This window comes from Falco cherrug, chromosome 9, assembly GCF_023634085.1.
Source record: "Falco cherrug isolate bFalChe1 chromosome 9, bFalChe1.pri, whole genome shotgun sequence".
Lineage (NCBI taxonomy): Eukaryota > Metazoa > Chordata > Aves > Falconiformes > Falconidae > Falco > Falco cherrug.
In genome coordinates, this window is record NC_073705.1 from 54,296,660 (window position 1) to 54,311,504 (window position 14,845).

The 14,845-nt window shown below is 38.6% G+C and overlaps 1 protein-coding gene across 2 annotated transcripts in view; it reads left to right on the forward strand.

Annotated features, from left to right (window-relative positions):
• Positions 1 to 14,845, forward strand: part of DOCK1 (dedicator of cytokinesis 1) — a 319,193-nt gene that overhangs the window by 38,362 nt on the left and 265,986 nt on the right. The window contains exons 7-16 of one of the 2 annotated variants that reach the window (XM_055719977.1): positions 1,923 to 2,058; positions 3,242 to 3,399; positions 3,944 to 4,025; positions 4,456 to 4,591; positions 4,934 to 5,006; positions 7,565 to 7,707; positions 10,238 to 10,363; positions 11,790 to 11,914; positions 12,223 to 12,321; positions 13,484 to 13,556. In XM_055719977.1, coding sequence (XP_055575952.1) covers positions 1,923 to 2,058; positions 3,242 to 3,399; positions 3,944 to 4,025; positions 4,456 to 4,591; positions 4,934 to 5,006; positions 7,565 to 7,707; positions 10,238 to 10,363; positions 11,790 to 11,914; positions 12,223 to 12,321; positions 13,484 to 13,556 — 1,151 coding nt within the window. The remainder of the gene's footprint in view (positions 1 to 1,922; positions 2,059 to 3,241; positions 3,400 to 3,943; positions 4,026 to 4,455; positions 4,592 to 4,933; positions 5,007 to 7,564; positions 7,708 to 10,237; positions 10,364 to 11,789; positions 11,915 to 12,222; positions 12,322 to 13,483; positions 13,557 to 14,845) is intronic. The other variant, XM_055719978.1, reaches the window with a different exon arrangement.

The following is a 14,845-nucleotide window of genomic DNA, read 5'->3' on the forward strand; positions in this document are numbered from 1 at the left end:
TCTGAGTAAAAACTCATAACTGAAAGATACCATATGTTTCTGATGTAGTCATACATTCAGTTTTGTCTAAAATAAGCATGAATGATGATTTCAATACCCAGACAGAATGAATTCATTATTCGTTTTATAAATGTTTTCTGATCTAATCATATCGTAACTGCTCCTGTTTTGTGAAATACTGATTTGCAAATAAGATTTTTTTTCTATAAATAAAGAGAACAGTTTCACTGCATGTTGTCAAAATAGCTGAGGAAGTGAAAATGGTCTTATGAATTTGTATTTTTAATGTATTTTTTGAAATTGGGTCAGGTAGTTTTGTTGTGAAAACACATTTTTTTGTTCAGTTGCAAAAATCTGTAACTGGGACACTTAAGAAAAAATCTCAAATTTGTTCCAAGCATCATTTTCAAGGTAAAGGATAAAACAAAGAAATTAAATCAAAGGAGTGTTTGCTTCTATTTATTTGACAGTCTGCACCCATTCTTGTCCTGTTGATGTGTAGTAGGCTGGGTGATTAGTCTTTCTCTGAATTTCTGGGATACCTTTTCCTCTGGTCCAGGCGGCTGTCTCCTGTGGAAGGACTCCGCTTTTGTCCATTGCAGACTGACAGTTACGATACAGGCGGTCAGTGGGTGTATCTCCTGCTGTGGCTGCCGTCCAGGAACGGTAGTAGGGAGAAGCAAGACAGTTTTGGCTGCTTTTCTGTTTGGTTTCAATGATGAAACCTTTTTCTCACTAGAAAATTCATGTGGGAGTTTGGTGTTCCAGAGGTACTTAACAGAGTTTTGTGATGACTGGGTCCACTGATGGAGCTGAGCTTAGGAGGTGTTTCTTAATAAGCTGCTCCCTGCGCTCTGCAGCCTGTTTGAGTGATGATCATCCATCTTTGAATTAATGCAGTGCAATTAATTGGAGGGGTTTGTGCATTGACCCTGCCCAAGGCTTTGTGTAACAACTCCAGGCTTCCCTCTTGTTACAGAGGGATGAGGAGTTATCCTCTAAGTACACAAAACATGTCTTCATCTGCCACAGATCCCATTTTCTTTCCAAGTGATTGAGGCCTTTGTCCAAAGGGGACTTACTCTCAGATAAACCACGAATCTCACTGTGGCTTATCAGACACTCCAAGTTTGGTTTAAGCTCATTGATCAAACATATTTCAAAACCAAAGTTACAGCAGCTCCATCGTGAGATGTGTCTACAGATTTAGAAGAAGAAAACGGAGACCATATGAATTGGAACAGAGGTGAGGAGGTCTTATGGAAGATAGGTAGACAAATGTGGATCAACCTAGACCTGGTTATTTTTATCCTTCGTTCTGCTGCCAGCACTGTACTAACACGGAAAAATGTGAAAGGTCTTTCTTAAGACTGGATTTGATTATGGCATAATAAACCTTCCTCGCTGCAGAAGGTAACGGTGGACGTTAACACCCTGCTGACAGAAATCTGGCTTCTGCTTTAAATAAGGAGAAGCAACTTCTGCCTTCTTGTATCTCATAGGTTTTTGCTAAAACGTGAATATGCCTGCTTTGTAGGAGAATGTGGAGTGGGACACGATGAACTGACCAATTTGTGTGTGCTGTGGCTGTGTGGTTGGCTGTTCATTCTGTCAGGTGAATCAGAGGAGGAGACAAAAAGTTTCTTGCAAATTTAGTTGTTTAAGAAATTACCTCCCCAGCCGTTCTGCTATTGCATTTACATTGGTTCTTCCTGTGCTGTGGGAAAAAGTGACTTCCAGCCAGGGATGGTTATCTCCGGGGTTGTTGACATGTTAAATTGTTGTATGATGTGTCAAATATTTTTTTTTTTTCTACCATATGCCAGGTGTGTATGATGTTGATGTTGAATACTTGGCAGGTGTTTTTTTAAGCATTGATTTGAGCACTGTTAATTCACAGCGTATTTTGTTTGTTTGTTTAGAATTCTTGATTTAGATCTGGTCGTTAGAGATGAAGATGGCAATATTTTGGACCCAGAGCAGACCAGCACGATTAGCCTTTTCAGAGCACATGAAATAGCTTCCAAGCAAGTTGAAGAGAGGCTACAGGAGGAGAAAGTAAGATATACTATGCACTGTAGCATTTCCCTTTGAAACATAAAACTATAAACTAACTAGGTCACTGTTATTTTTAGCATTGTAATGAAGTGTTTGATACGTTTATGAGTTATTATCAGACTTAAACATTTTGTAAGGACTTGGTTGTCTATACGCTGCTTAATTGTCTTTTTCATCATTTAAAGGGCTTAGTAAAATTTCTGGTTAGGACCTTTATCAATAAGTTGGCTACATTTGTAGGTTAATATCAGAGACACTTATCTAGCAGGTTTGTATGTTAAGTTGTCATGAGAGAATTTTTGAGAATTAAGTAGAATGTCCTCAATTATGTTTGTATTTCTGCATGCCAATACTGAAAATTTGTTTGCTGAAATAGAAGGGGCAAATTTAAAGACATTCTCAGACTTGAATAGTCAGCTTCTTTGCAATTAAAATTATTATTTTTAAAAGGAAGAACATTTATGTTGTAAGGAGTCCTGCCCATGTCAGCAGCAGTTAGTGGAGCATGGTATTCCTGAGGAGTCGCTCATGAGTGCGTTAGTGCAACTTAATGAGTTACTGCGTCCTGTTGAGTTTTAATGGGCCATGCACATGCTTGCAGCCCTTGCCAAAGTTGGTGTAAAAATACACCAGTTTAAATGAGCTTGAAACTATTACATTTTTGCATTCAAAGTTGTTTCTTTGTCCCTGCCTCAGCCAGTTTCCTTTTTTTTTCTGATGTGCATTCCTCCCTTCTGCCTAGATAAAGTAGTGTGTGAAAAGTTTATGGGAGCTAAATTCCAAGGGGTGGGTAACCTGTAGAAATGGCACTGTTTTCTTTCCTGTCTTTCTTGGCACTCTGTACCTGTCCTAAAAACATCAGAAAAAGCAACTTCCTTTTTTTTTTTTTTTTTTTTTTTAGGTATATTTGAGGCTTTGCTTTTTTCTCTCTATTTGTTCAGCTTTCATTAGCAGAGTAAAGACACCCCCCTGTTTGTTTGTTTGTTTTCTTTATCCTTGTATGTGGTACTTCAAGACAGATCCAGAAAATGCAGTCTATTTCAAATCCTAATATAAACAAAGAGCACAGGAGTAGACATTCAATGAAAAAACTTCAGTCTGAAAGGTTTTAGGAAAGTTTTGTAGCAGTTGGATGTTTGCTAGGCTAAGTTAAACTTGAGTTTCTTCTGTTTTTGAATTACAGTCTCAGAAACAGAATATAGATATCAACAGACAAGCCAAGTTTGCTGCCACTCCTTCATTTGCTTTATTTGTAAATTTAAAAAATGTAGTCTGTAAAATAGGAGAAGATGCTGAAGTCCTGATGTCTCTGTATGATCCACTGGAATCAAAATTTATCAGGTAAGTGCTCTCCTGAGTGCACTCCCTAATCTGTGCTTATTCAGTTATAGTAGTGCGGTAGTTTTGCAGGATGAAAGTCAAATTTCTGTGAAAGGTGCAGGACAGGGTCACCTGGGAAGCAGCAGTGCAGCAGCACTTCATCGTCATGTTCAGCACAGCATCAGGCAAGTCCCTTCCCCTTGGGTACGTGTCCGGGTTGCGCTGTGCCCATAGTTTCTCTCAGCGCCGAGCTTACATGAGATGTGAACACATCTGCAAGGCTGTGTGCCCTCACTTAGCAGCACGAATCTGAGATACTGATTTCTAAAATACCCTGCCACTTTAAAGAAATTCTTACACTTCATTGCTGAGGAGTTGCTTTCTTTTTATAAATGATATACCCAAAGGGAAATAAATGCCAGCTATCCACTAAGTAAATATTCATTTTTTTAGGGTAAGTAGATCAGGTTTAATATAGTCTTCTGTAAATTCTGAAGCTGATTTTGTCTGCTTATGTTAAAGGAAGCCATTTCAACAGAAAGTCTTCAAAATGTTGTTCTTTCAGTGAAAACTACTTGGTGCGGTGGTCAAGCTGTGGACTCCCTAAAGATATAGACAGGTTGCATAACCTTCGCGCAGTATTCACCGTAAGTGTGCGCACGGTTCAGCTGGCAGACTTTAAAGCACTTGTTTCGTAGCTTCTGAATAACTGAGGAGTGTAATGGTCTGTATGTAAACAGCGTGGGGTTACCTCTGCGGGTGGGGATCCTGGGGGAGGCTTACATGAGACATTTCTCATAAGTACTACTGAGTATTCTCGACACCTGGCTAAAATCAAAGTTGCTCTTTGAAATTTTAACTTCCTAGAAATGATTTTGCCGCCTAAGCAATTAATTTACACAGAAGTTGAGACGCTTAAGTACTGTTACAAAAACTCCCTTTCTCAGAGAACAGTTTGCCCCGGTGCAAGAGACTAACGTGGCAAAGGCAAATTCTGAGCAGCAAGCCTTCTGCCTACTAAAATGGGACTTGAAATTCAATTATTATAAAGTAATCTGAAGAAATTTTTATTTCTAGGACCTGGGAAGCAAAGACCTGAAAAGGGAGAAGATCAGTTTTGTCTGTCAGATTGTGCGAGTGGGCAGAATGGAGCTGAGGGACAACAACACGAGAAAACTAACTTCTGGGCTGCGGCGACCTTTTGGAGTAGCAGGTAAGTCTGTGTGCCGTATCTGCCTATATCACATTATATTCTTGTGTAGAAGCTTGGATGTGTGAAACTCCTGTGGGATTGTATAAACTCAAAATTGTTCTAAATTTAATCAGACTGATTGCTGAATTTTAGAATTTACTGTATCTTCCAGGACTTGTGTTAGCTAGAGATGCCAAAGGTTATTTGCAACATGGTATTATTTTATAGGAAAATTCTGAAATTATGCAGTTAACTCCATCCCTCTTCTGAGTCACCATTGCTTCCAATCCCCTAGGGTATTCCCTCAGCAGCCATCTTCCCATGTTGATCACTTAATTCAGTACACTTTGTTTTTGTTTTCAGTAATGGATGTTACTGACATAATTAATGGAAAAGTTGACGATGAGGACAAACAGCACTTCATACCATTTCAACCGTAAGTAGGGAATAGTTTAAAGAATAAGCAGAAGTGAAAGAATTAAGATTTTAACTTTCATTTAAAAAGAACACCAAACAACATTTAAAACTTTAGATTGGAAGAAGTGTTCTGTAGATATTCTGAAATTAATTTATTTCATTATTTATTTTTTATTTTAAGTTGTACTTACTAATATTTCTTCTTGATACTTTCCCATTAGTTATAATAGTGGTAGCCCCAGAAATTTTTCTGCTTGTTAAGTCTTGAGTTTAAAGCATGCATTCCCAGTTTTGCAGTCTTGGTTTGTTTTTTTTTTTTTTTTTTTTAAGATGTCAGGGTGAAAATGTGTTAAGAGGTGAAATGCTTAGAATAAGTACATTACTGGCTTAGCTCTGCCTGAGGTTGACAAAGACCAGCAGCATTACCAAAATCCACTGAAGGGGACTTCTGTGAAATTAGGCAACAATAACATTTATCTTTTCCTTTGTAGCAGATATAATTTCATAGTAGGGGCCACATTAATTGGAATAAAAACAAAAGTTGAGAATTTGAAGGATGGCTTGATATACCTCCTGCAATATCTCCTTAGTATTCAACATTATCATGCAAGACATATAGCAGAAACCTTGGGGAGTTTGGTTGGGTGGTAAGGGAGGGGATGTGTCTGCTCACACACCTGTTGTAGTTGGTTCACAGAATCAAGCAGATCGGTTTGCTGTGCGGATCTGGTCTTGCTTCTAGTAGTCATCTAAAAATGCAAACCCTTCCACAGTGACTCTAAGGTTGCTGCCATGGAGTTTGACAGACACTATTTTATGATAATAGCAAACAGCATTATTATTATTATTATTTTATTGAATAATGAAATTAAAATAATAGCTAATAGCAAATACAGATTTGTTGCCCTTTTAAAGTAGGGACATGTATGAATTTAACATAACATCAAAGATCAGTTTTGACTTCCAGCCACAAAATCATATTGAGGAATATGGGTTTAATAGTCTGAATTTTTGTGAATATATAGAAAGTGTAGGAAAAAACCCTTTTAGAAGTAAAATGTTATTAACAAAAGAGAATGTGTAGCAAATACTCTGTTCCATCCATAGTTCATAATTTTTTTATTTTGTTTTTTTTATTATTCCATGAAATAGGGAAATGTAGTGGGGATAAGTCAAATGAATGTGCATAATATATGAATGCTTAGTTCTTCCATTGTGTGAAATGTTAGACTGCTGTCTGCTCAAAAAGGCAAAGCATAGTTATGTTAGCTAAATTCCTTGATTAATATACTAATAGATACTCAGATATCTCAAGTTAACTTTATTTTGTAAAATAAGCTTAGTTCAGGAAGCCCTTGTGGTTTGAAGATGTAGGGTTGTTGAGAGGATTGCAAATTCTAGGTGCTATAGGAGCCAAGCAGGTATATGCCTCAGGTCTGTAATTGTTTTGTTTGTGTGCAGCGGTGTCACTGGAGTGGTGTAGAGGGTGTTAAGGTAAAAACCAGAAGTACAGTTCCATTTTTCAAGGAAAACGGGTTTTTAGGGAAGAGTGCGTTCACAATATGTTTATTGTGTGGTAAACAATAGCAAGCTTATTTTTTAGTGAGTGTGGAAGTATGCAATGAAAATGAATCTTTGTATATCAAAGTGAATGCTAATGGAACATCTAGTTTTCTGCTCCATTAACACCAATTTTTTTTTTCTATATATCTAAATTAGCTTTTTGAAAAGATGTACGATGTGTTTCCCCCCCATCCCCGCCCCGTACTAAATTATTCATATTCTTTTGAATATACTTTTTCAGAAGAATGTTTTAATGTGAAAACATGCGATGAATACTGGTGTCATTGTTTCCAGCATAGACTTAGGCTGTATATATGAGCCACAGTCGTCTTCTCATTCCATGCTTCACTTCTGTTGTACCACATGCAATTCTGTTTTCATATCTTTGTTTGTTTGTATTCATTCAATAGCCACCAACACAATGGTTGTCAAAAGCCCTTGGCAAGATTACTTAAATGACACTTAATGCTGCTGTTTATTTATAGTTTCCATCTTTTCATTTATTCATCAAGTTTAACAGAACGTTTGGATTATCTGCTGTTCTTCTCCTATGCCATTTCTGTGAGATTTATGGTAGCTTTTCCTTTGGACGGTATGCACTGCTGCTTAACCTATAGAATGACAGAAGTGACCCTGGAGGTGTTGCAGGGCCAGTCTGCTATATATATTAAAGAGAAGACTGCCTGTATAGGTTTTCACTGCTTAACGGGATTCTCAGAGGGAGACATCCCATCCTTCCTATCCTCACAGAGCGTTCCTGGGGCCTGTGCATGCATGTCCCTGAAAGGAGAAGTAACAATGCAGGTGTGCTGTACTTCTCTCTGGTAGATCAGCATTCTTCTGATTAATGATCTTCCTCTGTCTTTCTTGTTACCTTTTCTGTCCTTTGTCTTGCGTTGACTAATACTCTTTGTCACAACTATGATATGATCTTTTGTGTTCCCTTGTTACTGTGACTTCTGGTTTTCTGTGACCCTTTGTTTCCTGGTGTTGGTCGTCATGTGCATCCTCCAGGCTAGCGTTGGATGACGCCATTCGACACAAGCAGCTGAACATATCATCCCGTTTTTCACCCAGGGTGGCAGGGGAGAATGATTTCCTTCAGACTGTTATAAACAAAGTGATTGCTGCTAAAGAAGTTAACCACAAGGGTCAGGGTACGTACTGTTCTTTATATACACCGGTGTACCTAAAACTGCTTATTGCTTGATTTGCAACACGTGATGACTTTAATTTTGGATTCAAGGGCGCATAACATTACCTTCATTTGTTAGCTGCCGTTTGATAACAGACAACGTGTTTGCACTGTTGGTTTCCCTTCTTCCCCACCCTGCAGGGCTCATTCTGCTACCCTGCTGTGCCCCGCACCTTCCCCCCCTGCCCCACGTTAACTCTACGGGTTGTCTGTCATTTCCCTGCATTGTCCATCACTTGGACATCTTTATATTTCTGTATGGGAAATGACTTAGGGATCCAGCTCTTGTGCCCTTGAGCTGTGGACTTTGGCCTCCTAAAGTTGAAGAAAGGAATATTCTCTTCCTTCCCTTCCTTTGCCTTATTTTCCTGCTTTGCAGCTGCACTCGCAGCATTTGGTTCCATCTCCAGAAGACCAGGGCGTTGCGCCCACCAGCACTGCGCCCGCCTGAGCTTGGAGGTGGTAAGAGCGAGGCCCCAGCAAGGCAGCGCCGCTGGCACCTTGTCCTATGGGCTGCTTGTGGCACTGCTCATCGTTCAGTGTACGCTGCTGATGTCAGGCTGAGTTACCTCCTGAAGTCTGGGTTGTTGGGGTTTGTTTGTTTGTTTGTTTGTTTGGGTTTCTTTGGTTTGTGTTTATATAAAACACAATGTGATCACAATATGTCAGCCAGTTAAAAAGTGAATTGTGTGATGGCTCAGTTGTTGTGGTACTGGCTTCAATATTTTCTTGGGAGTCTTACGCAGGCCAGTGTGGAGTTTCCGCCAAACGCCTTGTAGGTGATATCTGTATCACGTGTAGGGGTGTCTATCTGAACAGTAGAGCCAAGGAATATTACGTACTTTTTTTGGTGTTTTTTACTGATTAATAGAAAATAAAAATCTAAATAAAAACTTTTTTTTTAAATGACCCATTAGCTAAAGAGGAGAACTTAGATCTGCTTTCCCCCCGGGGCCAACGTGTATTGGAAAGGAGGAAACATTTCAGCTTCTTTGATTCATTTCAGATTCTTTCCCTAAGAAAGGCCCCAAACAAACAGAAAAGGATTAAGAGTTGTTGCTCAGCCAGTCAGTGTAGGTACAGTTACTGCTTAATGAAATAGCAGCTGTTAGAACCATCTCTGGCAACAAGTCAGCTTATAGCCTTTTATAAGAGATTTTAATAAAAAAGAAACTGTCTGCCGAATACATACAAAATGAATGTATAGTTAATTGTGTATGTAACAAGATAACCCACAATTTGTTTTATAAATGAATATTTTTGGGTTTCTTTTTCATAGATTTTAATTTTAGGATTTTCTTCTACAGATTGCTGCTGTAATTATTTTGTGCTTAAACTTGATTGCCACTCACTTTACCAAGCGTAGGACTACTTTGGTTGGGTTATTTTGTTGTTTTTTGTTGGTTTTTTTTTCCCACTTTGGTATCTTTCTTTTTCCTGTAACAAGTGTGCCTGATGTTAGTTGGCAAGCAGAGGCATTTTAGTGGTTTCTTGTGCTACTGAAGAGAAAAATGTCAACTATGTAAAGCTGATGCTGTAGATTCCTTTGTGCTCAGTGCAGCAGAAACAACATATGGGGGTGGTGGTGATGAATCAATTCAGGGTATGTATCTGCTGTTGGTGCTGCCTTTGTTGGCATCTTGATATTGGTTGGTTGTAATACTTAAGTTCTTCCATTCAAATCTATGTTGCCACTTCTCTTTCTTCCTGTGGAAGATAAACGTTTCATTAGAAGGAACTTGTGGGAGTTCAAAGGATAGATACAAGCTTGTGGCAGTTCTGCTAATGGCTTAATAACTGTATTTCCACGAGAGCCTTTGTGGAAGACTTCAGTGGTAAGAGAAGTCTGGTTCTGCGAGCAGGAGGGATTCTTCTAGGGTTGCTCTGGCTCCGTGCCAAGGGCACAGTAGGCTTGCTTGCGTTTCCACAGTCCAGACTTCGGTAGGTCCAGCTGATAGCCGAGCATTTCTTTCTTCCTGTCTGTTGTATGCTTTTGCTAACCTGTTTTTCTTCTGAAGGGAGACCTGTTGTATTGAAATGTTTAGGCTGTGAATAAGATTTTTGGCTTTAGTAAGCCTGTGTAAGGGAAGCTACATGCCTCTGGTGTTAAACATATGCCTAACTCCTCCCTAGCAAGAGGCCTTCTAGATGGTATTGCTGCAAAGTGCACAATACAAAGGCCTGAATAGTTATTTTTCACAGATTTCCAGTTTCCCAGGTTCTTTATTAGCCAGTAAGCTTCCAGGTGAAGCTTTTATACAGTTTTTCATGAGGTCTGATATAATCAGGCATACATGTGTTGTACTGATGCTTCTGCTTGAAGTGGTGGGGTTTTTCTGATTGTTTTAAAATAATTTCCAAAGCCTCAGTTTTTGTAAATGAAGAGCGGTTACCTTCATGTATGTTCTTACATTTTAGAATGCGTAAAAATAATTCTTTTGTAACTAGGAAAAAATCCCACCAGTTTAATAATTGTGGTTTTTACACAACAGGTTTGTGGGTGACTTTGAAACTTCTTCCAGGAGATATTCATCAGATTAGGAAAGAGTTTCCACACTTAGTTGATAGGTCAACAGCCGTGGCTCGGAAAATGGGGTTTCCTGAGATTATTATGCCTGGTAAGTCATTGCGTGAATTAATGCTGCTTTGTTACATTTTAGCCTTCTTTAAATATCTCTATGTATGGAGGCTTTGCGGGGGGGAGGGGAGATGAATTTGAGGTATGGTTTACATCAGAAATAATGGATCGTCAAAGGATTTTGTCTCATTTAAAATAAACATAAAATACTTCGCTAATACCTCCCATGTGTGGCATCAATAAATAAAACTACATCCCCGACCCGCCCCCCCCCCCCCCCCCCAAACATGGTGTCGCAGTGACAGTGGAAATTTTCCTCTTTTTCCAGTAAAGAAAAATGTATATGAAGTGTACGCTTCATATTATCTCCCTAGCAAGAGCATATGTATGACCTATATCTTCTGTGATGAATCAAAACCAGAAAGATCTTTTCAGAGGAACAGGCTTGGTTTAGAGATGTGCAAGTCTTTTGGGGTTTGTACTCAATTTGGATAATGTATTTGCAAGAAAGCCTTATTGCTTTTTTAATACATATATTCTATGGATGTTCAATTCTGGTGTTGACAAAAAAAACCCCAAACCATGGTACTTCTCAAAAAACTGCTATAAGAAACAGACTAGACCTCCATGCTGTCCTTTCCAGCTTGATGAGCTCTGGAGTATCCATTAGATATTTTCAAAACCTGTCCCAGTTCCGGCTCTCCCTGTGGTTGCTGAGTGTGCGTTTGTCAGATGTTTTCCTATATATATCCCATATGGTTTAAGTGCCTCAGTGCCTCTGCTTGTTACAGTCCTGTGTTGGCACGTAAAACACCTGCTTCATGAAATTATTGGAAATCCCCTGTTTCCCCAATTAGTTTTTAAAATTTCAGTTAAATTGGGATATATTTGAAAAGCATTTTAAGACATAAAGCTAAATAAAGCCCTCCCCTTCAACCCCCCAAGCCAGCAAAAACATCAAACCACTTCCCGATGTAACAAGTTAAAGAGACCTCTCTGGGCTGTTAAGTATTTTTAAATTGCAAAAGATCTATGTATGGGATAAAGGAATGACTGTGGTGAAACTCATCCTTTGAAATTAATAATGAAAGAAATTGCGTATAAAATAAAAAAGTAGAACAGAGGTGTTTTTTATGCTATGTTTTTTTTATACTCTTAATGATGATGTGATATTCTTTCAGTCCAGAAATGGTGTGATTTTTTTGATTCAGCTTGCTGCATTATGAGTTAATAGTTCAGACTTTAGAAGTCTTAGCATAATTTTAGCTAAGCAGCTGTTTTCAGTACTACTAGTTTTGAGTGTTCAAGATACGTGGCAAAACATTTAAAAGCTACAGCATATAGCATATGTACGACTGCTGTTGCTAAAATGTGTTGGTCATTGTTTCTGTGTATCATTGGTTTCACAAACCAGTAGGTACACTGGGAAAATTGCTAAGAACCTTGTGCTTTGCTTTTTCTTGTAGGTGATGTTCGTAATGACATCTATGTAACGTTGGTTCAGGGAGATTTTGACAAAGGCAGTAAAACAACAGCAAAGAATGTAGAAGTTACAGTGTCTGTTTATGATGAAGATGGCAAAAGATTAGAGGTACTAAAATATTTAATGTCTGGATTTTTTTTTATTTTGATACTTATCTGTTTAAGCCTTTTCAACATCTTTGTTTGTCAACTTAAGCCCCTATTTTTATTTACAACAAAAGTTTCTCCTTTGTCATAACTAAATACGTCTTGTCATATCAGTGCATACACTTTGATACTAATTTCATGAGGAGCTCTGGGCATGAGCCATTCTGTCTTATTTTGACCTACTTCACTGATTTATTTATTTTTTGTTTTAATAAAGAAGTAGAGTTAAAGACAGACATAAACATTTTCTCTTTTGTTTGTGTTTTCAAGAGCGTTATTTTTCCTGGTGCTGGTGACGAAGCCATCTCAGAGTACAAGTCAGTAATATATTATCAAGTAAAGCAGCCCCGCTGGTTTGAGACTGTAAAGGTATATAAACTGTTACAGTAACTTCCTCTGTGGGGGTTAACATGCAATTAACATGAGTTTTAGTGGAAAGCCATGAGAAACAGAACTAGGGAAATTCAGTGCTTGTGAGTGTGTTTAGCAGGACAAAAGGAATGGCTCCACTAAGGAAGGCTTTCAGAGACTGCTGGAGAATAGATTTGACCACAACATATTGCATAATGAATTTTATTTCTTTTGGTGAAAAGGATTGTTACAGAGGCACTACAACATCTCTGTAGGAATGCTTTACTCTATTTCCTTGAAGCTGACCTAGAGAAACAGGCTATTAAGGTTAAAATATAATTGCCATAGTGTTGAACTCATCAGTGTTTTGGGATCTAGCTGATGGGCTTTAAACTTGCTGAATTTGCTTGGGTAATAACATTTTTGCTTAAATGCCAGGTTTTAATATTACAGAGGAGGCTGATGTTAGCCTTAGAAAATATATTCTGTCTAGCTGTAGTCAGTGGAAGCAGTAAGTGTGTCCTGAGAAAGGACTTGCGGGTACTCCCCACGCCGCTGTTTGAAGTCTAAAGGTGCTCTTGTTGCAGCTATAGACAGAAAGCGGCTGCTAGGGAATGACAGAAACCTAGCCGGTGTGTCAGGGGGCAGTGTACGGCACAGGGCCTGACTGTGGATGTGATTAAGAAAATACGACGACTAGCAAAAATACTGGGGAAGACGAGTATTGGTTACATCTCCACATCGGCAACACACAGATCAGATATACACTAATAGTGTATGCCTACAAGTGTTGCATAGGTAACGGATATGTTAAGAATTGTCACTGTTCTGCTGTTGACTGGTAGAGGTAAACTTGATGATGAAACACAAGAGGAGCTCATTCCTGAGCTGGGGGGAGTGGTAGGGGAGTGAACAATCTGAAGTTACAGGTTTTGTTGGGTAACTTAACAGGCTTGCTTTGTTTCTTCTTTCTTTCTTGGTGCAAGAATTGGTAATTTTCCTGGGAAATATGTGACCTTGCAAGGTTTTCTATGGCAAAATGAAGCTGGCAATTAACCTTTTTGAAAGTGCCAAGCATGTTGTTGAAAGATGTCTAGGTGGGATTTGGTAGTGGCCTATGATGTCTGAAGATACCGTACTGACTGTTTTCTTTCTCCATTCTCTTTCCCAACATGTGAAGGTTGCAATCCCCATTGAAGATGTGAACCGCAGTCATTTAAGGTTCACGTTCCGTCATAGATCATCACAGGACTGTGAGTAATTCAGCCTTTTCATTACGGTTCTTGTCAGTGTCTGGTGCCCAAATCTGCTGAAACAGGGATAATTCCTAATCTGTAATTGATTGTTGTAATTGCTTTTAGTGTGGGGATAAGTTTTTTGTCTGCCTGTTTTATGTTAGTATCTCACCTTCTTTTTCCCTTTACATCTTTCTCACTCTTACCTGTCAACATCAAGTTTTTCCTTTCCAGTCATTTCTTCAAGTCAAATAAAAGGGCTAGTGAATAAAGCTTTCAGTTAACTGAAGGGTTTGTGGTATTGTATATCTTAGAGGTAGGTGGGTAGGGAGTAGTAAAAATATTATATGAAAAGGGAATGTGAAAGAGTTTACAGTAGTCATAGCATCTGTAATTGAAGACTTTGCTATTAGGAAACTTGGTTTCTGGTTGTCAGATTGACTTTGTGGGTTTTGGGGGTTGTTTTTTGTTTTAAGTATTTTTGGTCTGAAAGGTATTTGAGAACTTGGGGTGTTCCTCTGTTTTCCTGTAATGTTGCTGGCAGCTGAGATGCTTTGAGCTGTTGAGGATCAGATCAAGACAGCTAGTTGTCTTCCATTTGTCAACAGTTGCTTTGTAGTAAAGTTTGGGGATTTCCCTTGGCTGCAATAATGTTCGTTCCATATAGTGATTGCAGGGGCTGGCTCTCTTGGTAGGAAAGCCTTTCTAAATCTGCAACAAAATTTTCTGCAGTAGAATAAATGTGTAGACAAAAGCACTAATCAGTGTCTACTGGATGCATTATAAGACATGTAATACTCTTAATGCCTGTGTATTATGTAGTATGTTACCCCATAGCAGTTATTGAAGCTGTGTATTTTGCAAATTGATCATTAATAAAAGATTTCCTTAGTTTAGAGAGTGATACTTGTCAATGAAGACAATGTGCTGAAAATAAGTGTCATTAGTGTCAAAATTATGATTGTGTGCTACAGATGACTAGAGTCAGAAATATTTTTGACATGACTCAAAAATTTAGGTTGGCCATAGTTTAATTATTGAATAGAAGTTGTGCCTTAGGGCAGCACGGCTTTCTCACTGGGTTCTTGGGTTGTCTCAAGTTTATTGCACTTTCCTTCTGGTTTTACTTCTTGACAATTTCTGATTTCTGCTTGCCCTGTTGCTTTGTTTTTACTTAACCTTTGATAATAGATTTTGAACAATGAGAGCAAACTGAATGCATTTTTTTGTTCATGGTGGTTGTAGAGTGGGTCAGCTTTCAGACATTTAGGCACTTCATCTGTAGTTACAGATCCAGTTTCTGTTTT